This window comes from Scyliorhinus torazame, chromosome 9, assembly GCF_047496885.1.
Source record: "Scyliorhinus torazame isolate Kashiwa2021f chromosome 9, sScyTor2.1, whole genome shotgun sequence".
Classification (NCBI taxonomy): domain Eukaryota; kingdom Metazoa; phylum Chordata; class Chondrichthyes; order Carcharhiniformes; family Scyliorhinidae; genus Scyliorhinus; species Scyliorhinus torazame.
Genome location: NC_092715.1, coordinates 60031658 through 60054983, shown reverse-complemented (window position 1 = coordinate 60054983; position 23326 = coordinate 60031658). Strand labels below are relative to the sequence as shown.

Sequence of the window (23326 nt, the reverse complement as noted above, 5' to 3'; positions counted from 1 at the left end):
CACTAGTTGCAGTCATAACCAAATGCAAAGAAAGATTGCTGTGATTGCTTGAGGTTGGTCATCTTCTGCTCGAGAGATTGCTGGAGGAATTATTTTGGGTAGTGTCCTCGGCCAGAAGCTCTTAGCTGCTTCATCAATTACTTTCCCTCCATCATGTCAGAAGTGGGGATATTCGCTGATTGTATACTGTTCAGTTCTAGATGTGACTGCTCAGACACTAAAGTGGTCTGTGCCTGCATGCAGCAATACCTGGTCCACATTCAGGCTTGTGCTGATATGTTGCAAGTAACATTCACACAAGTGCCAGGCAATGACAATCTCCAACAGCAGAGAATATACCCATCTCCTCATAATGGTCAACAACATCACCCATCTTTGAATCTCTCACCTTAAACATCTTGTGGGTTACCACTGACCAGAAGCTGAACTTGACCAGCCATATGATGCACTGTGGCTTCATGAGCAGGCCAAAGGCTAGGAATTCTGCAGTATATAGAATCTACAGTGCAGAAGGAGGCCATTCGACCCATCGAGTCTGCACCGACCCACTTAAGCCCTCACTTCCACCCTATCCCTGAAACCCAATAACCTCTAACCTTTTTGGACACTAAGGGCAATTTAGCATGGCCAATCCACTAACCTGCAAGTCTTTGGACTGTGGGAGGAAATCAGAGCATCCGGAGGAAATCCACGCAGACACTGGGAGAACGTGCAGACTCTGCAGAGACACTGACCCAGCGGGGAATCGAACCTGGGACCCTGGCGCAGTGCTATCCACTTGTGCTACCGTGCTGCCCGAGAATAAGTAACTCTCCTCATGGCATCCCAAAGCCTGTCCGCCATTTACCATGCACAAAGCAGGAGCGTAATGGCATACTCTCAACTTGCCTGAATGAGTACAGTTCCAACAACACTCGTGCTTTATAGCATCTGATCAGCATCCCATTGATCACTTTAAAAATTCACTCATTCCACCACTGGTGCACAGTGACAGCAGTATATGCCTACTAGAAGATGGCACTGCAGCAATTTTCCAAGCTGTCTTTGACAGTACCTTGCATACCCTCAGTCTTTACTAAGGGCAAGGGCAGTAGACCCATGGGAATGCCCTGTGTGCAAAGTTCCCCTCCAAGCCATTCTGACTTGGAACTTTATTGCCGTGCCTTCGCTGCTGGGTCAAAATCCTGGAACTCCCTAATAGCACTGTGTACCGATACCAGCCTGACTGCAGCAGTTCAACGATGATGGGTCACCACCACCTTCTCGAGGGCAATGCCTTACCAGCAGCATTCGCAACATTTGAACCAAAACAAAATCAAGTGCTAACTCTCCCACAAGTCGGGCTAAGAGATTGGCTGGCTGCTGTTGACCTGAAATGCATGTACCTGCATTTCCCAGATCCCAATGGGACATGACTTGAATTTAATGTTCACTAACAGTACAAGTTACCTTGTTGAATGCAACTTCCATGGTCTGCTTATTAATAGTGATGATCTTTTTGAGAGCTGTGAAAATCTGATTGGAGAAATTCAAACAGGGAACTGTAGGAGACATGAGTTTCTGTAAAGGGATGGCAATAACTGTATAATGTGAATGCTCTCCATGTACAGAGTGAACTTCATTCTGAGAATAAGTCATCCCTGTACAGTGTCTTTGCCCTACCTGCTCACCAAAACCTCCCCTTTTTTTTGTTTTAGTTTTAAAATGAAAGTAAGATCTAAAATTTCTCATTTTATTCCATGTAATGTAATTGTTTTTCAAAATCAAGTTTTAAAGATCAACCCTGCACTTACCCTGACCACCGAAGGGTCTCCAATAGCCCAGGAGACCCCCCACCCCCGGGTGCCGTTCCACCTGGTTCACATTTGTGTCGACCTGTACTGATCAGCGCCCGGCTGCAGCCTTCCTGGGTAGGCTGAAAAATCCAACGGAGGCCGGTGAATCCCGGGCAGGTAGGTCGTAAGGAGGTTTATGACCTACTTCCATGAGCGTCATCTAGTCCTGCCCATTTTGGTCAGAGTTCCAACTTCGTCTCGCGGGACTTGGGTGAATCCACTGGAGGCCTCTCCCAGAATTCTCTGGCCACGTTGTGCTCTCGCTTGAGCACAACACTGCAAGAGAATCGTCCCCAAATTAGAAGAAAGCTGTGTATTTGACAGACTTCATGGATTGTTTTTAAGATTGGCTATGTTGGAAAGTTATTTTTGCCCCTTCCAATTATTGTAATTAGCCCCAAATAATAGAACATGGACAGTTTCAAAAATGTATTCAAAAAACTTTAAAAAAAATAATTTCACTTTTTAAGACTATCTAAGGTATGTTGTTATATTGCTTGCAGCTGAGTCAACAAATTTTGGATCTTTTCTGTAACTGCCAACAACAGTCAATTGATCTAGAAAAAAAGGATCTATGTCGGACACAGATTCAGAGAGAAATCCAGCGAATATTCCCACGTAAGTTTTTTCAGTATACAAAGGTAAGAGAGAGGCAAAAATAGGCATTGGACTACTGGAAAATGTGGCTAGAGAAGTAATAGGAAACAAAAAAATGGCAGATGAACTGAATAGTTACTTTGCATCAGTGTTCACGATGGAAGACACCAGTGGGATGCCAGAGTTCCAGGAAAATCGGGGGGCAGAGGTGAGTGTACTGGCCATCACTAAGGAGATGGTTCTGGGATACTGAAGGGTTTGAAGGTAGATTATCATAGAATTTACAATGCAGAAGGAGGCCACTCGGCCCATCGAGTCTGCACCGGCTCCTGGAAAGAGCACCCTACACAAGGTCGACACCTCCACCCTATCCCCATAACCCAGCAACCCCACCCAACACTAAGGGCAATTTTGGACACTATGGGCAATTTATCATGGCCAGTCCACCTAACCTGCACATCTTTGGACTGTGGGAGGAAACCGGAGCACCCGGAGGAAACCCACACACACACGGGGAGGATGTGCAGACTCCGCACAGACAGTGACCCAAGCCGGAATCGAACCTGGGACCCTGGAGCTGTGAAGCAATTGTGCTATCCACAATGCTACCGTGCTGCTATACCGTGCTAGATAAATCACCTGGACTGGACTACACCCAGGGTTCTAAAAGAGATAGCTGAGGAGGTTGTGGTGGCATTGATGGTGATCTTTCAGGGATCACTGGAGGCAGGGAAGGTCCCAGAGGACTGGAAAGTGGCTAATGTAAACCACTGTTTAAGAAGGGAGGGAAGCAGAAGATGGGAAATTATAGGCCGGTTAGTCTGTCTTTGGTCATTGGTAAGATTTTAGTCCATTATTAAAGATGAGATTGCCCTTGGAAGTACTTGGATGTGCATGATAAAATAGGACTGAGTCAGCACAGCTTCTTCAAGGGGAGGTCATGTCTGACAAATCTGTTAGAGTTCTTTGAGGAAGTAACAAGGAAGATAGACAAAGGAGAACCAGTGGATGTGATTTATTTAGATTTCCAGAAGCCTTTGACAAGGTGCTGCCTCGGAGACTGTTCAATAAGTTAAGAGCTCATGGTAAGATCCTGGCATGGATAGAGGATTGACTGACTGGCAGAAGGCAGAGAGTGGGGATAAAGGGGTCTTTTTCAGGGTGGCAGTCGGTGACTAGTGGAGTGCCTCAGGGGTCTGTGCTGGGATCACAACTTTTCACAATATACATTAATGATCTGGAAGATGGAACTGCAGGCACTGTTGCTAAGTTTGCAGATGATATAAAGATCTGTAGAGGGACAGGTAGTATTGAGGAGGCAGGGGGGTTGCAGAAGGACTTGGAGAGTGGGCAAAGAAGTGGCAGATGGAATACAAAGTGGCAAAGTGTGAGGTTATGCATTTTGGAAGGAGGAATGGAAGCGTAAACCTTTTTCTAAATGGTGAAATGCTTAGGAAATCAGAAGCACAAAGGGACTTGGGAGTCCTTGCTCACGATTCCCTTAAGGTTAACGTGCAGGTTCAGTCGGCAGTTAAGAAGGCAAATGCAATGTTAGCATTCATGTTGAGAGGGCTGGAATACAGGAGCAGGGATGTACTGAGGCTGTATAAGGCTCTGGTCAAACCCTATTTGGAGTATTTTGAGCAGTTTTGGGCCCCGTATCCAAGGAAGGATGTGCTGGCCTTGGTAAGTGTCCAGAGGAAGTTCACAAGAATGATCCCTGGAATGAAGAGCTTGTCGTTTGAGGACTCTGGGTCTGTACTCGTTGGAGTTTAGAAGGATGAGGGGGGATCTTATTGAAACTTACAGGATACTGCGAGGCCTGGATAAAGACGTGGAAAGATGTTTCCACTTGTGGGAAAAACTAGACGCAGAGGACACAGACGAAAGGGATGATCCTTTAAAACAAGAGTTGAGGAATTTCTTCAGCCAAAGGGTGGTGAATCTGTGGAACTCCTTGCCGCAGAAGGCCGTGGAGGCCAAATCACTGAGTGTCTTTAAGGCAGATGGATAGGTTCTTGATTAATAAGGGGATCAGGGGTTATGGAGAGAAAGCAGGAGAATGGGGCTGAGAAAATATCGGCCATGATTGAATGGCGGAGCAGACTCGATGGGCCGAATGGCTTAATACTGTTCCTATGTCTTATGGGAGCCAGTGGAAGTAGTTTATTTGGATTTTCAGAAGGCTTTTGCAAAACTGCACACGAGATTAGCGTGCAAAATTAAAACGCATGGGATTTGGGATAGTGTATTGAGATGGGTAAAAAACTGGTTGGCAGACAGGAAACAAAGGGTAGGAATTAGCGGGCCTTTTTCCAAATGGAAGGCAGTGTCTAGTGGGGTAATGCAGGGAAGGGTTACCAGACTGACTCCTGGGATGGCAAACTGACTTATGAGGAGAGATTGAATCGGTTAGGATTATATTTGCTGAAGTTCAGAAGAATGAGGGAGGGTCTCATAGAAACCTATAAAATTCTAACAGAACTAGACCGAGTAGATGCAAGAAGGTGGGGGTGTCCATGACCAGTGGTCGCAGTCAAGTGACTCTGGGTTACTCACCCAGAGAGTGGATGGTCTGTGGAATTCGCTACCAGGGAAAGTAGTTGAGGCTAAAACATTATGTTTTCAGGAAGCAGTTAGATATAGCATTTTGGGCGAAGGGGATCGAAGGATATGCGGGATTAGGCTAGAAGTTGGATAATCTGCTATGATCATCATGAATGGCGGAGCAGGCTCCAAGGGCTGAATAGCTTCCTGCTCCTATTTTCTATGTTTCATAAAATACTGCTGACATTGTAAATCTGAAATAAATTGGAATGCTGGAAATGCTGAGTAGGTCGGGCAGCATCTGTGGAGAGAGAAAAACAGTTGACGGTTCAAGTTTCTGTTGCTTCATCATTCCTGAATTCTGATGTAACTAAGAAGTAGTGCATGATATACTCTGGGCTTTTTGTATTTAGTCTGATTTATTTACAATTCATGAAATTGTAGAATATTACAGCATAAAAAGAGGCCATTCAGTCCATCGAGTCTGCTCCAGCACTTTTGAGGAGCAGTCCGGTTAGTGCCCTATCCCCCACTCCTTATATTCCTGCAGTTCTTGCCTCTTCAAGTATTTATCTAACTCCCATTTGAAGGCTACTATTGAATCATTATCCACCATCCTACTAGGTGGTGTATTCCAAATGCTAACAATTCATTGAGTAAAAATATTTTTCTTATGTTGCCTTTGGTTATTTTATGACATCATAAGAAATAGGAGTCAGTCATTTGATGCATTGAAGCTGTTCTGTCATTCAATTAGATAATGGCTGCTCTGATTGTCGCCTTCATTCCACTTTCCTGACTCTCTCCCCATAATCTTGACGTCTTGACATTGTTGTCCAATCAAGAATCTGTCTAACCCCGCCTTGAAGATGCTCTATGAGCCAGACCACATTTCTCTGGGAAGGGAAGGAAATTCTAACGGTTAACTATCCTTTGAAAGAAAAAAAATCCTTGTCTCCATCTTAATGAAAAACTCCTTTTCTTTAAATTGTGCCCCTAAATTCTAAATTCCAACACTAGAGACAACATCCTCTCAGCATTTACCTTGTGCAGGTCCCTCAGAATCCTGTGTCTCTTCACTCTATGACATTCAACATTTCCTCATAAGACAATCCCTTCATCACAAGAGGAAGCCGAGTGAACCTTCTCTGAACTTCTTCCAATGCAAGTATACCCCTTAAGGAGACCAAAATTGCACACTACAGGTGCGGTCTCATCAATTTCCTGTACAGTTGTAACAAGTCTTCCCTATTTTTATGCTCCACCCTCCTTGTAATCAAGGCATATATTCTACTTGCCTTCCTAATTGCTTGCTGTACCTATATGTAAGGTTTTTGTGATTTATGTACTAGGCCACCCAGATCACTGTGTCCTGCAGTCTCTCTCCATTTAAATATTCTGCTTTTCTATTCTTCCTGCCTCTGACTTTTCCACATTATGCTCCATCTGTCAATTTTTGCCCACTGACTTCATTTTTTAAATTTCGTCCATGGGATGTGGGCGTCACAGGCTGTGCCAGCATTTATTGCCCATCCCTAATTTCCTTTGAGGAGGCAGTTAAGAGTCAACAGCATTGCTGTGGGTCTGGAGTCACATGTAGGCCAGACTAGGTAAGGGAAACCGATTTCCTTCCCTAAAGGGCATTAATGATGCAGATGGGGTTTTACGACCATTGACAATAGTTTCATGGTCATCATTAGACTTTTAATTCCAGAAAGTTAGTGACGATATATTGGGGACAGTTTGCATTACAGTAGAGGAGATGATGGGCGTATTAAAATGTATGAAGAAGGATAAATCTCCTGGCCCTGACCAGGTATATCCAAGAACACTGCGGGAGGCTGGAGAAGAAATTGTGGGAGCCTGGAGAAGAAATTGTGGGAGCCCAAGCTGGGATATTTGCTTCATCGTTAGCCACGGGCGAGGTACCAGAAGACTGGAGAATAGCAAATGTTGTGCCCTTATTTAAGATTGGCCGCAAAGAAAAACCTGTGAATTGTAGACGGGTAAGCCTAACATCTGTGGTAGGCGAGTTACAAGAGAGGATTTTGAGGGATAAGATATCCAGGCATTTGGAAAGACTGGGTTTGATTTGGAGTAGTCAGCACGGCTTTGTGCATGGGCGATCATGCAGTACAAATTTGTTGGAGACCAGGAAAGTTGATGAGGGCAGGGTGGTAGACGTAGTCTCTATGGACTTCAGTAAGGCCTTTGATAAAGTTACACATGGTAGGCTGCTCTGGAAGGTTAGATCACGTGTTTCCACAGGGAGCTGGCAAATTAGATATACAATTGACTTGATGGTGGGAAGCAGAGGGTAATGGTGGAAGGATGCTTGTCGGACTGGAGGTCTGTGACTAGTGGTGTGCCTGAGGGGTCAGAGCTAGGCCCATTGCTGTTTGTTATCTCTATCAGTGGTTTGGATGAGAATGTACAAGGCATGATCAGCATGTTTACAGATGACACTAAAATAGGTGGTATTGTACAGTGAGGAAGGTTATCAAAAACTGCAGCAGGATCTTGATCAGCTGGGGAAGTGGACCGAGAAATGGCAAAAAGGTATTCAATACAGATATGTGTGAGGTGTTGCATTTTGGAAAGTTAAATCAAGGTAGGACTTTCACGGTGAATGGTAGGACCTTGGAGTATCGTGGAACAGAGGGACCTTGGAGTTCAAGAGAGGCTGGTTTAGCACAGTGAGCTAAATAGCTGGCTTGTAAAGCAGAACAAGGCCAGCAGCGTGGGTTCAATTCCCGTACCAGCCTCCCCGAACAGGTGCCGGAATGTGGCGACCAGGGGCAGTAACTTCATTTGAAGCCTACTTGTGACAATAGGCGATTTTCATTTCATTTCAGGTGCACGATTCTCGTAAAGGTGGAGTCACAGGTAGATAGGGCAGTGAAGAAGGCTTTTGGCATGCGGCCTTCATCAGTCATGGCATTGAGTATAGAAGTTGGGAAGTTATGTTGCAGTTGTACAGGACGTTGGTGAGGCCGCACCTGGAGTATTGTGTTCAGTTTTGGTCGCCTTGCTATAGGAAAGATGGTATTAAGTTGGAGAGAGTGCAGAAGAGATTTACAAGGATGTTGCCAGGACACACACACACTGAGTTTATAGGGAGAGATTGGACACGCTAGGACTTTTTTCTTTGGAGCGTAGTAGACTGAGGGGTGATCTTATAGAGGTGTCAGATCATGAGAGGCATGGATTGGGTAAATGTACTCCGTCTTTTTCCCAGGGTTGTGAATCGAGAACAAGAGGGCATAGGTTTTAAGTTGAGAGGGGAAAGAATTAATGGGAACCTGAAGAGCAACATTTTTTACACTGGGTGGTACGTATGTGGAATGAGCTGCTGGAGAAAGTGTTTGAGGCGGGGACATTGACAACATTTAAAAGGCATTTGGACAGATACATGGATGGGAAAGGTTTCGAGGGATATGGGTCAAATGCAGGCAAATGGGTTTATTTTAGGTGGGCCTTTTGGGTGGCATGGACCAGTTTGGGCCGAATGGACTGTCTCCATGCTGTAGATTTTATGATTTTTATTGAATTTAAATTTCACCATCTGTAGTGGTGGAATTTGTACTTGGATCCCCAGAGCATTACTCTGAGTCTCTGGTTAATTAGTCCAGTGGCAATACCACTATGCCATGGGCATGTTTCTCTGGCCTCCATGTGGTGTGTTTCTTGGTGGCTGGAGGAATCCTGCCACTGTCAATGGGATTTCCCATTGAATCCACCTCTCGCTGCTGGAAAACCCATGGTGCAGTTGTGCTATCGGCAAGATATCTCTCTAGCATGAAGAGCCAGAAGACCTCGCCCAATATCTAGATTTCTTTGCAGACTCTTTGTATCCTCCTCGCAGGTAGCTTTAACACTTATCTGCAAATTTGGCTACAATGCAGTTTGTCCCTTCTTCCAAGTTAATTTATATAAATCGTAAATAGTTGAGGCCCAGCCAGCACCCCACTAGTTAATAATTATTAAAAAATAGTTGAGGCCCAGCCAGCACCCATGAGTTACGGTTTGTGAACCTGGAAATTATCCATTTATCCTGACTTTGTTTCCTGTTCGTAGCCAATTCTCTAGTATCAGCCCCAACATCATGTGCTGTTATCTTGTGCAGTAACCTTTTATGTGGCACCTTAGGAAATCCAAATGCACTGGGCGGGATTCTCTCACCCCGGGGCTGGCCGGAGAACCGCCGGGACGGGCGCGAATTGCGCCCTGACGCTGGTCCGCTGATTCTCCGGAGAGCGGAGAATTGGCACCATTGGCGCCAGCGCGGCGCCGGCCGGTGGCCGCTCTATGGGGTGTCCGTCCCCCCCCCCCCCCCAGCAATTCTCCGTCACGGATGGGCCGAGCGGCCACGCAAAAAAAGCCGAGTCCCGCTGGCGTCGTTCACACCTGCTCTTACCTGCTGGGACCTTGGTGTGGATCCATCCGGGGGGGGGTCTGACCCCGGGGGGGTGGGGGGGGGCCTTCGCTGTGCACTGGCCTGCGATTGGGGCCCAGCGATCGGCGGGCCGGCCTCTCGGGCTGGGGGCCTCATTTGTTCTGTGCCGGCCCCTGTAGACCTACACAATGTTGCCCCAGGGCTGGCGCGGAGAAGGGAGCCACTGCGCCTGCGCGCGTTGTCGCCGGTCCCACTGCGCCTGCGCGCGTTGTCGCCGGTCCCACTGCGCCGGCGCCCGTGGTCGCCGGTCCCACTGCGCCGGCGCGCGTTGTCGCCGGTCCCACTGCGCCGGCGCCCGTTGTCGCCGGTCCCACTGCGCCGGCGCCCGTTGTCGCCGGTCCCACTGCGCCGGCGCCCGTGGTCGCCGGTCCCACTGCGCCGGCGCCCGTGGTCGCCGGTCCCACTGCGCCGGCGCCCGTGGTCGCCGGTCCCGCTGCGCCGGCGCCCGTGGTCGCCGGTCCCACTGCGCCGGCGCCCGTGGTCGCCGGTCCCACTGCGCCGGCGCCCGTGGTCGCCGGTCCCACTGCGCCGGCGCCCGTGGTCGCCGGTCCCACTGCGCCGGCGCCCGTGGTCGCCGGTCCCACTGCGCCGGCGCCCGTGGTCGCCGGTCCCACTGCGCCGGCGCCCGTGGTCGCCGGTCCCACTGCGCCGGCGCCCGTGGTCGCCGGTCCCACTGCGCCGGCGCCCGTGGTCGCCGGTCCCACTGCGCCGGCGCCCGTGGTCGCCGGTCTCACTGCGCCGGCGCCCGTGGTCGCCGGTCTCACTGCGCCGGCGCCCGTGGTCGCCGGTCCCACTGCGCCGGCGCCCGTGGTCGCCGGTCCCACTGCGCCGGCGCCCGTGGTCGCCGGTCCCACTGCGCCGGCGCCCGTGGTCGCCGGTCCCACTGCGCCGGCGCCCGTGGTCGCTGGTCCCACTGCGCCGGCGCCCGTGGTCGCCGGTCCCACTGCGCCGGCGCCCGTGGTCGCCGGTCCCACTGCGCCGGCGCCCGTGGTCGCCGGTCCCACTGCGCCGGCGCCCGTGGTCGCCGGTCCCACTGCGCCGGCGCCCGTGGTCGCCGGTCCCACTGCGCCGGCGCCCGTGGTCGCCGGTCCCACTGCGCCGGCGCCCGTGGTCGCCGGTCCCACTGCGCCGGCGCCCGTGGTCGCCGGTCCCACTGCGCCGGCGCCCGTGGTCGCCGGTCCCACTGCGCCGGCGCCCGTGGTCGCCGGTCCCACTGCGCCGGCGCCCGTGGTCGTGTGTCCCACTGCGCCGGCGCCCGTGGTCGTGTGTCCCACTGCGCCGGCGCCCGTGGTCGCCGGTCCCACTGCGCCGGCGCCCGTGGTCGCCGGTCCCACTGCGCTGGCGCCCGTGGTCGCCGGTCCCACTGCGCCGGCGCCCGTGGTCACCGGTCCCACCGCGCCGGCGCCCGTGGGCGCCGGGCCCACCGCGCCGGCGCCCGTGGGCGCCGGTCCCACCGCGCCGGCGCCCGTGGGCGCCGGGCCCACCGCGCCGGCGCCCGTGGGCGCCGGGCCCACCGCGCCGGCGCCCGTGGGCGCCGGGCCCACCGCGCCGGCGCCCGTGGGCGCCGGGCCCACCGCGCCGGCGCCCGTGGGCGCCGGTCCCACCGCGCCGGCGCCCGTGGTCGCCGGTCCCACCGCGCCGGCGCCCGTGGTCGCCGGTCCCACCGCGCCGGCGCCCGTGGTCGCCGGGCCCACCACGCCGGCGCCCGTGGTCGCCGGGCCCACCGCGCCGGCGCCCGTGGGCGCCGGGCCCACCGCGCCGGCGCCCGTGGGCGCCGGGCCCACCGCGCCGGCGCCCGTGGGCGCCGGGCCCACGGGGCGCCGGGGCAGAATCGCAGCTCCTGAGGCCATGTTGACACCGTCGGGAAACGCAATGGCGTTTACAACGCCGTCAGCGCTTAGCCTCAGGATCAGAGCATCCCACCCACATCCCGCCCACTATGTCTACTGGTCCCTGTTTTGCCACCTTAAATCTATGCATGCTGTTATCAAACCTTCAGGCATTGGAAGCAGTTTCTCTTTATTTACTCTAACCCTTCACAGTTTAAAATACGTAGGCTTACTTAATGTGCAGAAGCAATAAGACACTCAGCCTGGGAAATGCATATATTCCTCCCAAGGCTTGTCACATTGCTTGTGATTATTTAGAGCCAAATGTATTTTTTTCAGTTATCTGTGTGGGGTTACACCTCTGGAACAAGCAAAAGTGCTGGCTATTAACACTACAGTTTACTCATTGATTTCAAAGGACTGGGGAATTTTGCAGCAGTCTGGGCCGTTCCCACGACGCGCCTGGGCGCCGTTCCCACTCTTGTAGTTTCCCTTGGGCTGGAACATATTATGGAACTTTTTTATCAGAACGTTATACCTGAAATTGTGCCTAATTTGTCAGTCTGTTTATACCCAAGGTTTCTGCTAAGGTAATTAACATGTGCCAGATTGCAAAAGCAACTGTAAACAAGTGGAAATCAGTAGAGCCCCCCAAAAAGTGGGAAATCATAACACAATTAAGAATGAAACATGCAAGGATGAAAATACAGTTTAAAATCATGTAATCAGCATTGATGCACATTAGGCATAGCATGTTCAAGAACACGCATTGCGGAAGATTTTTAATTTTCGATGTGACATGAAAATGCATTTGTAACACTCTTGCATTCAGGTTTCCACAATAGTCCCAATAAGACCAATTAGTCTTTTAATGCAAATATCCTGGGAATTGGGAATGCTCAAGAGGCCAGAATTCAATGATCCAGAAATCTGAGGGTGATGGGGCTGGAGGTAATTGCAGAAACAGGGAGGGGTATGGCAATGAAGGGATTTGAAAACAAAGTTTGAAAATTTTAAAATCAGAGACGACTTAACTGCGAGCCAATGTTGGTTAATGAGCATCAGGTGATGGGTATTTGGCGGATGTTGCAAGTAAGGAAGGGTGCTGTCAGCAGATGTTTGGATGAACTTGTTTATAGAAGGTAGAATGTAGGGGGCCAGGACTGTGTGTGTTGGAATAGTCAAGTCCAGGGTCTAAGAGGCATAGTTTCAACAGCATTTGACCAGAGGCATAGACGATATTATGAAGATAGAAATAATTAGTAATAACAGTTCTTGTGGTGATGTTTTGAGAAGGAACAAAGAATTGTTTGTATTTCCACTACATTGTGGTCTAGATGATTTCAGTAGACTTGGCAAAAAGTTGCCGATTAAGGGCCACTGCAACATATGTTAATTTTCTCTTTCGATATTGGATGCTTTTCTAATGGTAGCAGAAACCATTGTTCTTTCATGCTCTAGATACATAAAGTTTCACACAAATCACTTGCTTATTTTTTTATTGTAAATGAGCTTTGCTGTTTAATTTTGACCCTGACTCCTAACGGGAATGACAGTAAAACTGAAAGGAAAGGAAAACTGCAATAAAGTCAAAATAAAGTAAGTTGTTTGGCAGATGCCTGTAAATTGAAAACTCTCTCGTATATTTCTACTTTTTTCTTACCCCAGAGACAAGGTTATACTTGGTTGGTTCTTCACTGAATGGCTTTGGCACTCGCTATAGTGATGCAGACCTGTGTCTGGTGTTGAAAGAAGAGCCGGTATGTTTGGTTTTCATGTAAAATTTTAGCTTTTTTTTGCCAATTATTACATATCTGGAAAATTGCTATATTGAAAGTCAATTTTTTTATGTTCTTGTAGATCAATCAAAGAAATGAAGCATGTCACATACTCAGTTTAGTTCAACAGCTTTTCTACAGACTATGTAAGTTACTTCTCAAAGTCATTATGCTGTTAAGTGTTATAGTGTGTCGAACATGTCAGTATTTAACAATGGCTTAGTTGGGTGATATGTATGAAAAAGAGGACAAAGGGATACTGGATTGGGGTAGGTATTTTGGATTGGGGAAAATGCTTATGTGGCTGAACACCAAAACTGACTGCTTGGACAGAACATCCCACTTCTAGGTTGTAATTTCTGTGTTCATTTTAGTTGAAGACAAATTTTGCACCTACACCAGGGTTTTTTCCCTTTGATTATTCAGTTAGGATAGGGAAGATTTAAAGTATTGCAGGTGGCAGGCGCAACAAGGAAACATGAGCAAAATACCCTTGCAAACCACTCTTAACTACTGCTTCGCATGTGGCAGGATTTTGCTAAAAAGCTGGTCACTGCCTTCTTGCATTTAAATCTTTATTTTCATGGGTTGTGAGCATCGCTGGCAAGGCCAACATTTCTTTACCATGTCTGATTGCCCTATAACTGGCATTTCACAGGTCAAACTACATTGTTGTTGATCTGGAGTTGTAAATCTGGAGTCACATAGGCCAGACCAGATGGGATTAGTGATGGCAGGTTAGTGAGCCCGATTGGGTTTTATGATAATCGATAGTCACCATTCATGAGCTTTAAGCTGTGGTGGGATTTGAACCCATGTCCTCAGAGCAATAGCCTGAGCCTCTGGATTATTAGTCCAGTGGCCATGACCACTGCCCAACAGTCTCCCCTCCTGCTTCCATGTTGTCCACCAGAGAACTTGTGGATGTTGTGCAGGATCCCAAAAAGGGTCCAACTCTGGGAGCTGCTGGGGAAAATTCAGCTGAAAATTCAGCTGGTTAGTAGTGAAAAGTATTTTTTGAAGACAGATTCAGTTTTTTCATTTTTTTTGCAGCTTACATTGACAGACCTCAACTGATCCGAGCAAAAGTGCCAATAGTAAAATTCAGGGATAAAGTCAGGTAGGTGATTGAGTTTTTTCTGCTGGGAGCCATTCCATTAAAGATAGTAGTGGTGCTGATTTTTGCCTTCTAAATTTGTACTTCGTTACCATGATAAATTATGATGTGGAGATGCCGGCGTTGGACTGGGGTGAGCACAGTACGATGTCTTACAACACCAGGTTAAAGTCCAACAGGTTTGTTTCGATGTCACTAGCTTTCGGAGCGCTGCTCCTTCCTCAGGCGAACGAAGAGGTATGTTCCAGATCATCGACATGGATACCACCATTACACGTGAGAACACCACCCACCAGGTACGCGGTACATACTCGTGCGACTCGGCCAACGTTGTCTACCTCATAGGCTGCAGGAAAGGATGTCCCGAAGCGTGGTACATTGGCGAGGCAGACGCTGCAACAACGAATGAACGGATATCACGTGACAATCACCAGGCAGGAATGTTCCCTTCCAGTCGGGGAACACTTCAGCAGTCAAGGGCATTCAGCCTCTGATCTCCGGGTAAGCGTTCTCCAAGGCGGCCTTCAGGACGCGCGACAACGCAGAATCGCCGAGCAGAAACTTATAGCCAAGTTCCGCACACATGAGTGCGGCCTCAACCGGGACCTGGGATTCATGTCGCATTACATTCATCCCCCACCATCTGGCCTGCGAAATCCTACCAACTGTCCTGGCTTGACACAATTCACACCTCTTTAACCTGGGGTTACCCCATCTCTGGATCTGTAAAGATTTAATCACCTGCTAATGGTCGCATTCCAAGCATTGTCTGGCATCTTTGAATTTGTCTGTATATGTGTTTCTGGAACATACCTCTTCGTTCACCTGAGGAAGGAGCGGCGCTCCGAAAGCTAGTGACATCGAAACAAACCTGTTGGACTTTAACCTGGTGTTGTAAGACTTTGTACTATGATAAATTATGGTATTTTAAAAACTATATATATATATATATTTTTATTAAAGGCATTTTGCATATATGTACATAGAAATATCAGAAAACCAAAAATCCACAGGAACAAAGAACACAGGCCCACAACATTGCCTGATACCAAGCCCACAACTCTTACCGCCTCCCTAATTTCCCTCCTTTATCACCCTCCTCCTCCCCAAAGTGACCAAAACAACCCCTGCCCTGCCATTGACACCTTAATTCATCTTGAGAAAATCGAAAAATATCTTCCACCTCCGAGTGAATCCCTCCTCCGCCCCTGTAAGGAGAACTTGACCTTCTCCAAGTGCAGGAATGTTGCCAGGTCGCTCATCCACACCCCTGTCTTTGGTGGCTCGGAGCTCAACAAAATCCACCTCCGAGCTATCAGGCAGGCAAAGGCCAAGACATCGGCCTCTCTCCCCATCCTGACCTTCCAAAACTCCAAATATCGCTACCTCTGGACTCGGGGCTACTCTTACACCCAGAATCCTGGACGTGATATCCAAGAACCCCTGCCAGAACGCCGTCAGCTTCGGACACGCTTTGGACATGTAGACTTGATTCGTGGGTGCCCCCGCACCTATCCTCCACCCCTGCAAAGAACCAGCTCATCCTCGCAACTGTCATGTGGACCCTTTGCACCGCACCATCTTAAATTGAATGAGGCTTAACCTTGCACACAGCGAGGACATGTTCACGCTCCGCAGGGCTTCCAAGTACTGGCCCTCACCTCCCCATCCAACTCCTCCTCCTATTTGCATGATCTGCTCCACCGGAGCGCCCTCCCTCTCCGTCAACTCTCCAACACTCCCCTCCCCAATGTCATCCTGGACAACAGCTTATCTTGCAACACCGGAGGCACCTCTCTTCTCACAAGGTCCCTCACCTGCAGGTATCTGAAGCTATTCCCCTTAAGCAACTCGTACGTTTCCTGGGTGAGCTGCTTTAATAATTGATTGCTGACTTGGATAACAGAAATCTGGGTTTAGACTTAAATTCTGTAAAACATTAGGATAAAGACTGTTCCTTTTAGACCAAAGCTGTCTCTAGGCTAAAATGTAATTATAGAACTAAATGTGTTGTTTTAAGCTAAAGGTTTTCATAACCTTCAAAAACAAGATTGAACCTGGGTGACTAATTAATTACAGTGCATTACAGCACTCTCTGGTTCATGCTTGCACTCATCAATTTGTAGCAGTATTTTTTTTTAATGGGTCTAATACAACATTACTGATAACTCCTTCCTCCTTTTGACCTCTACCTGAAATAAAAACTCCAAACATCCATGGGAAAAATACCCAAGAGCATTTTCCTCAGGAGAGTTGCTAGGTATTTTCCTCACCCATACTCTATAAACCTTTTTTTTATTGTTGATATCAATTGGAACAGAAAAATGTTGATAACAAAGACTGCAACTCTTTAATTGGAATAGAAATTCAAGTGTGCGTATCTTTAATACAGAGGATACACGTACATTCACAACTTGGTGTCAGCTTGAAAAATTACTTTCTACTGACTATTTTAATTTGCTAGTCATGTTTTATAGCACAACAGGAGAACATTTGACCCATTGATTTTGTGATTACTCGTTGCTGGAGTAATGACAAATTCATCTTTTTTTTTTCTCTGCAGCCGATATTTATTCCCTTTTCCTTTAGATAAAAATAATTGTCTTGATTGCAGTCTCCCTTTGGCAAAGCTTTTCATAATTAATAACTTCAAAACATGCCTCCTTACCTTATACTTATTAAAGTTTTCCGAAGTCCTTTGTATTTAAAACTTAAATCAGCAGAGTATTTTAAACACAACCTTTCTCCTATAGTATCTTAAGTTATGATTTTCCAAATGTACTGGTCTGGTCGATGTCCCAAAATAACTACAGATTTCCTGTAAAGCGGGAAATCCTAACTTTTGAATATTTTTATGTTGCCTGAGCATTTTGAAAGTACAATTATGGAGTTGCTTGAACTATATTTAACTCCTCAGGAATCTCTTGAACCTAGTGAATTTCAGAAGTGAATAAATGTAGTCCAATTGTCACTTCTTTTTTTTGCATTTTCAGTGGTGTGGAATTTGACTTGAATGTAAACAATGTTGTGGGAATAAGAAATACATTCCTGCTGAGAAGCTATGCATATAGTAAGTACTCTATGTTATACATGTATCATGTCATCCTCTTGCTAATAAGACACCAAACCTTCATTAAATTATGTGAAGTATTCTAACATGCTATCATGCTTATCCCTATGATAGTTGTAGAATATCCAGCGAAATGGGCAAGTAGTTATTGTTCTTCGTTAAATTTAAAATGTTACTGGAGCCACTGAGATTATAATTGGAGTGTTCAGATAAAACCATGAAAAATGCTTTGCTCAGAAGTTTTGGTGGTTTGAGAGGTTGTGCAGGTTGATGATGTTTTATAATCTGGATGAATTTGACATATTTATAGGTTTCATTAAATTTAACAATTTCAGATAGTTTTGTCTAAGGCCAATTTAAACATGTGAATGTTGGACAAGATGCCATATGAACATATTTTGGATGTGATGTATTGTAATTTTGATTTCTCCTCTTCCCACAAATTATGGATGCAGCATTCTCACAGCAGAAAAAAAGACTTGTAGATGATACCTTTTTTGACTGCAGAATATCCCACAAACAACAATTTGATAATGACCAGATAGTCTGGTTTGTGATGTTGATTGAGTTGTGAATATTGGCCAGGACACCAGGAATACAGACAGTCCTCTAACTTATGACACAATCATTTCCTTGAAACCGGGTCGAAAGTCAAAACATAGTGAATTGGAACGGGTTTCCCTATATGGACAATGTTAAAAATGGGGGAATTGGTTCCATCAGTGGGGCAAGACAGCATTTTTACCAGCAAATTTCAGCCTCAATTCCCAGTTTTCAAAAATAGTTTTCCAGTTCCTGGGCTCTCACTTGGTCAGGCAGCGTTCTGCCGGCAGGTCTCCGTAATCATTCTCCTTAGTGACCTTCTGGCCCAGTGTTACTGGGGCCCAGTGTTTTTGTGGCAGATTTCATGACTTCCCTGGGCTCATTCAAAAGCTATCAAATTAATAAATCATTTATGAAATATAAAAGGTGGGCTGGTGTTGAATTGTAAATTTGAAATCGATTGTTAATTTTTAAATGTCGTAAGTGCTGTTCATCATAGCTCAAACGTTGTAAAGTAGAGGACTGCCTTCTTTTCCCTGCTCTTTGAAATGTGGCATTTTTATGCCCACCTGAGAATCCATAGAATCCCCTATAGTGCTGAAGGAGACCATTTGGCGCATGGAGTCTCCACCGACCCTCTGAAAGAGCACCCCACCCAGGCCACTCCCCGCCCTATCCCTATAACCCACCTAACCTGCACATCTTTAGACACTAACGGGCAATTTTAGCATGGCCAATTGAGCTAATCTGCATATCTTTGGACTGTGGGAGGAAACTAGATCACCCGGAGGAGAACTTGCAAACTCCACACCGACAGTCACCCAAGGCCGGAATCAAACCCGGGTCCCTGGCGCGGTGAGGAAGCACTGCTAACCACTGTGCCACTGTACAGCCCCAGGCAGAATCTTGGCAATCAGAGTCTCGTTTAATGTCTCCTCTGAAAGACCACTCGTACAACACCCTGACACTCGGTTACTATTGCACTGGAATGTCACCCTTGATCCTGGAGTGGCACTTGAATCAACAACCTTCAAACTGAGGGGTGTGAGTGCTGCAAGCTGAACCTACAGCTGACCTTCTTTGGAAGACAGCAAAGATGCAGTAGTTCTCACTGTCTTACAAAGTCACAGACTCAGAAGCATACATTCCACCTGATGATTGAATATTGAGATAAAAGCATAGTACTGTGGATGCTGGAATCTGAAACAAAAGCAGAAAATGCTGGGCCATCTCAGCAAGTCTGGCACCATTTGTGGAGAGAGCACCAAGCTCAGTACTCTCTCCGCAGATGCTGTCAGATGTACAGAGATTGCCCAGAATTTTGTGATAATTGAACGTGTCAGCTTGTGTTTCATAATTAATGTCGGCTTGTTTCATTACATTCGGAGAAGGTCATACTAACCAATCGGAAGGTGGTCGATCCCACTTTTGGCTGTGCAAAGTCTTTAAAGTGAAGTATTTTTTAATATGAGAATGATTTCTGGAATGTTGGTATGTGTTTGTTTCAAAAGAGGTATTTGACAAAGTTCCACATTGCAGGCTAATAATCAAACTCCAAAGCTGTGGTGATTCAAAGCAGATCCAGAGTATGTTTGGAAACTAGCTATGAATACTCTTTTCAAGTGTTATGGTGGGGTTGTTGGAAGTACTGAATGGAATGCGCTCATCTATTGTTCATTGTTGTTCATTTATGAAAATGACCTGAGTGCAACACTTACCTCTATTGATCAAAAAAGAATTTAAAGGACTGTAGAATTTAAGGAAACGGTTCAAAATTTACAGAATGAGTTGGACAAGCAGATGGAATTTCAAGTGCAAAATTTTATAACTGGGAAAGGAAGGAAAAATGGATGGCACACATTTCAACATCATGTATGAAGTATATGAAGATGAAACTTAATACCTAGGTCAGCGGTTCCCAACCTTATGCTTTATTATACTCTTTATTGTCACAAATAGGCTTACATTAACACTGCAATGAAGTTACTGTGAAAAGAACCTAGTCGCCACATTCTGGCGCTTGCTTGGTTGCGCTTGTTTGGTTACACAGGGAGAATTCAGAATGTCCAAATTACCTAACAGCACGTCTTTCGGGACTTGTAGGAGGAAACCAGAGCACCCAGAGGAAACCCACGCAGACACAGGGAGAACATGTAGACTCCACACAGACAGTGACCCAAGCCGGGAATCTAACCTGGGACCTTGGCTCTGTGAAGCAACAGTGCTAACCACCCTGCAAAAGCTTTTGCGGACCACAATGTATGCAAGCGTTTTAAACATTTTTTACGTAGTCTAGAGCTGACTGGAGTTAAACTTGTATATCAACGAGTATTTAAAATGCAGCTATTTCTAATAGTTTATGATGCACACTCACAAATACATTGTGTATTATGTTACACAAGGATGTTTGTGAATCAATTTACAATTAAAATAATAATATAACACTGATTGTGACACACACGTAGTTGTGCTTTCTTTCCACGGACCACCTGTAGTACTCTCTCAGATCCGTGGCCTGTAGACCAGAGGTTGGAAACCACTCACCTAGATGTTATAGTGTACATGAAATTAAGCATGTTTATCTATCCAATGTAGGGTAACAGTCATCAAAGCCAATAGGATGTTAAATAACATGACTAAAAGTGTATGGAATCTCGTTAAGTTAATTTGCAAGAGTAAGACCAGGAATTTGGTTCAATCAGTTTGAAAAAAAAATTAGAATTGCTAATTTTTTAAAAAGACACTAAACCACAATGCAGTGTGTTAGATTGGCCTTTTGGGCGTGAGTGCCGCAGTAGGATATCTTCTATAATTTTGGAACCTGTATTCCTTAACCAGGAAGTGGGCTCTGACGAGTGTAGTAGTCATCAACTTTAAACATGTAGATAGATGATAAAAGATTTTAATATGATAAATTGCACATTCTTGGAATGGAAGCAGAGTCAAGCAATGGGAGAAGGACATGGAGAGGCTGTGAAGAGATATAGATAGATTAAGTGAGTGGGCAACAAGATGGCAGATGGAGTATAATGTAGGGAAGTGTTAAGTTATTCATTTTAGTGCTAAGAATAGAAAAGTAGAATAACAAAGAGGCACAGGTGATCTCATACAAGGAACGCCAGGTCCAGCTAACAGGAAATTAGGAAAGCAAATGGCATGTTGGCCTTTATTACAAGGGGATTGGAGTACAAGAATAAAGAAATCGCTGCAATTCTGCAGGGTTTTGGTGCGACCAAATTTGAAATATTGAGTGCAGTTTTGGTCTTCATGTTTAAGCAAGGATATACTTGTATTGGAGGTGGTACAGCAAAGATTCACTACATTGGTCCCTGGAATGAGACGGTTGCCCTCTGATGATGGCCAAGTACATTGGGCTTACATTCTCTAGAGCTTCGAAGAATGAAAGACAACTTCATTGAAAACTACAAAAAAAAATGTTTTAATGAACATCAAATATAAACAATGATATACATATAGGAAACATATACACACAGTATAACTTTCATAAACAACCAAATACTAACCTATCCCACCCGCCTAGCACTCTAACATGTTCAGGTCCTTAAAGAAATGAATGGCTGCCATCTCTGGTAGAACCTCCCCATGAAGCCTCTGATGGTATACTTGACTTTCTCCAGATGCAAGACCGATATCAAGTCTTCCACCCAGGCCGATGCCTTGGGTGGAGAGGGGGATCTCCAGGTGAGCAATATATGCCTCCTGGCTATTAAGGAGACAAAGGCAAGAGCATCTGCCCTCTCCCAAGTAGAAAGATGGGGAGTCCAAAACCCCAAATATTGCATCCAGTGGGCACGATTCTAAGGCTGTTGCAAAATCTTAGATATTGTGTCAAAAAAGGAGGCCCAGAATCCAGCAAGCTTAGGACCAGACCAAAACACATATGCGTGTGGTTAGCCGGTGAAAGTGAACAGCGGTCACGCTTGTTCTCCACATCTTTAAAGAATCCACTCGTCCTTGCCTTTGTCCAATGTGTTCTGTGTAGCACTTTGAACTGAACCAAACTCAGTCTGGCACAGGATGAAGTGGAACTCTCCCTGTAGAGGGCTTCTCTCCAAGCCTCCTCAATAAGCCCGGAGCCTAGGACCCCCACCCATTTCTCATAAGCTATTCAAAGGGCAGGATCTGAAGATAGATGAGGCTATACAGATTTGAAATGGACCCTCTCCCCTGCTGTGCCAAGGCCATTACCTTTTCCAGCAGGGAAGAAGGAGGAACCAGCGGGGAAGGACAAACAGGACTTGCGTGAGAAATCCCGAATTTGAAAAAAACAGAAAAAGCTGGGACGAGTGACAGATTGTATCTGTCTGAGAGCTTTTCAAGGCTGGCAAAGCTTCCATGTAGGAATAAATCTCCAAAGTGCACCAGACCTCCCAATCTCCAGGACCTGAATGATGGATCCAAGCTTGATGGGTGGCCGTCACATGTCAAGGCAAGTGAGGACAGTGAAAGGAGATTAAAGTGCTGCCGAAACTGCTTCCAAATCCTGAGTGATAAAGTCACCACACGGTTCGAGGAAAGACCCACCGGGAGAAGGGCAGCGATGCGGTAATTATGGCATGTAGGGAGGAGGCTGTGACACAAGACCATGCCTCTAATTTAAGGTGAAAGCAAATCACAGCGAATGCTGGAATCTGAAACAAAAGAGAATTTGGAAGCCTCTAATCGACTCCAGTTTGACTTCGGGTCAGACAGCCATTGTAGGATTTTCTGCATATTGGCAGCCCAGTAATAAAACGGGAGATTTGGGGGGGGGAAGTTGGCCTTTCGATCCTCTGTCTGAAGCAGAATGCTGCGGACTCTGGGATTCTTACCTGCCCAGACAAACACCGATATTAATTTGTTGACCATAATAAAACTGCTTTGGGTAAAAAAAAATATGGGATACTTTGAAATAAGAACCAAAACATAGGTAGCACATTCCAGTTTGGATCCTGCTTGCTCAAGTCAGGGGGAAGTTATTCAGTCCGTTTTGATCTTGTTGATGAGGCTTGAAAAATTCAGTTTGTGGAGTAAGGCCCAGTTATGGGCCACGAGCGTCCCCAGATATCAAAAATTAGAGGGCAAGAGACGAACCGGCAGCAAATCAAGCTGAGCCTCTCTGGCTGGCGAGTTCACTGGGAAACACTTTTACTGACATTTCATTTGTAGCCTGAGAATGTGCCAAATCTCATGAGTATCTTTATGATGTTTTCTATTGAGGAGACTGGATCCATAGTTCAGGTTCAGTGGCCAATGCGAAGAGCAATGGAGAAAGGGGGACAGTCCTGACTGGTGCCCCTACCTAGCAGGTCATCTGTATGGAGTGAGATCTGGGGCTCCTCCCCTTCTCAGTGTATCCCTTTCCATTCCTCTGACAACCTCAACGCTATTGCCAGAGGTTCAGTGGCCAACGCGAAGAGCAATGGAGAAAGGGGACAGTCCTGACTGGTGCCCCTGCCTAACGGAAAGTATTCCGAGACGGTCATATTTGTGCGGATGTTGGCTTTTGGGGAATTGTACATCAAACGAACCCAGGAGGAGAATTTGGGCCAAA

At 46.8% G+C, this 23326-nt stretch overlaps 1 protein-coding gene across 2 annotated transcripts in view; it reads left to right on the top strand.

The window, feature by feature from the left end:
• Window positions 1–23326, top strand: part of tent2 (terminal nucleotidyltransferase 2) — a 159502-nt gene that overhangs the window by 33820 nt on the left and 102356 nt on the right. For both annotated transcript variants that reach the window (XM_072515989.1, XM_072515990.1), the window contains 5 exons: window positions 2339–2453; window positions 12933–13024; window positions 13125–13188; window positions 14096–14162; window positions 17153–17229. In XM_072515989.1, the coding sequence (XP_072372090.1) occupies window positions 2339–2453; window positions 12933–13024; window positions 13125–13188; window positions 14096–14162; window positions 17153–17229 (415 nt within the window). The remainder of the gene's footprint in view (window positions 1–2338; window positions 2454–12932; window positions 13025–13124; window positions 13189–14095; window positions 14163–17152; window positions 17230–23326) is intronic.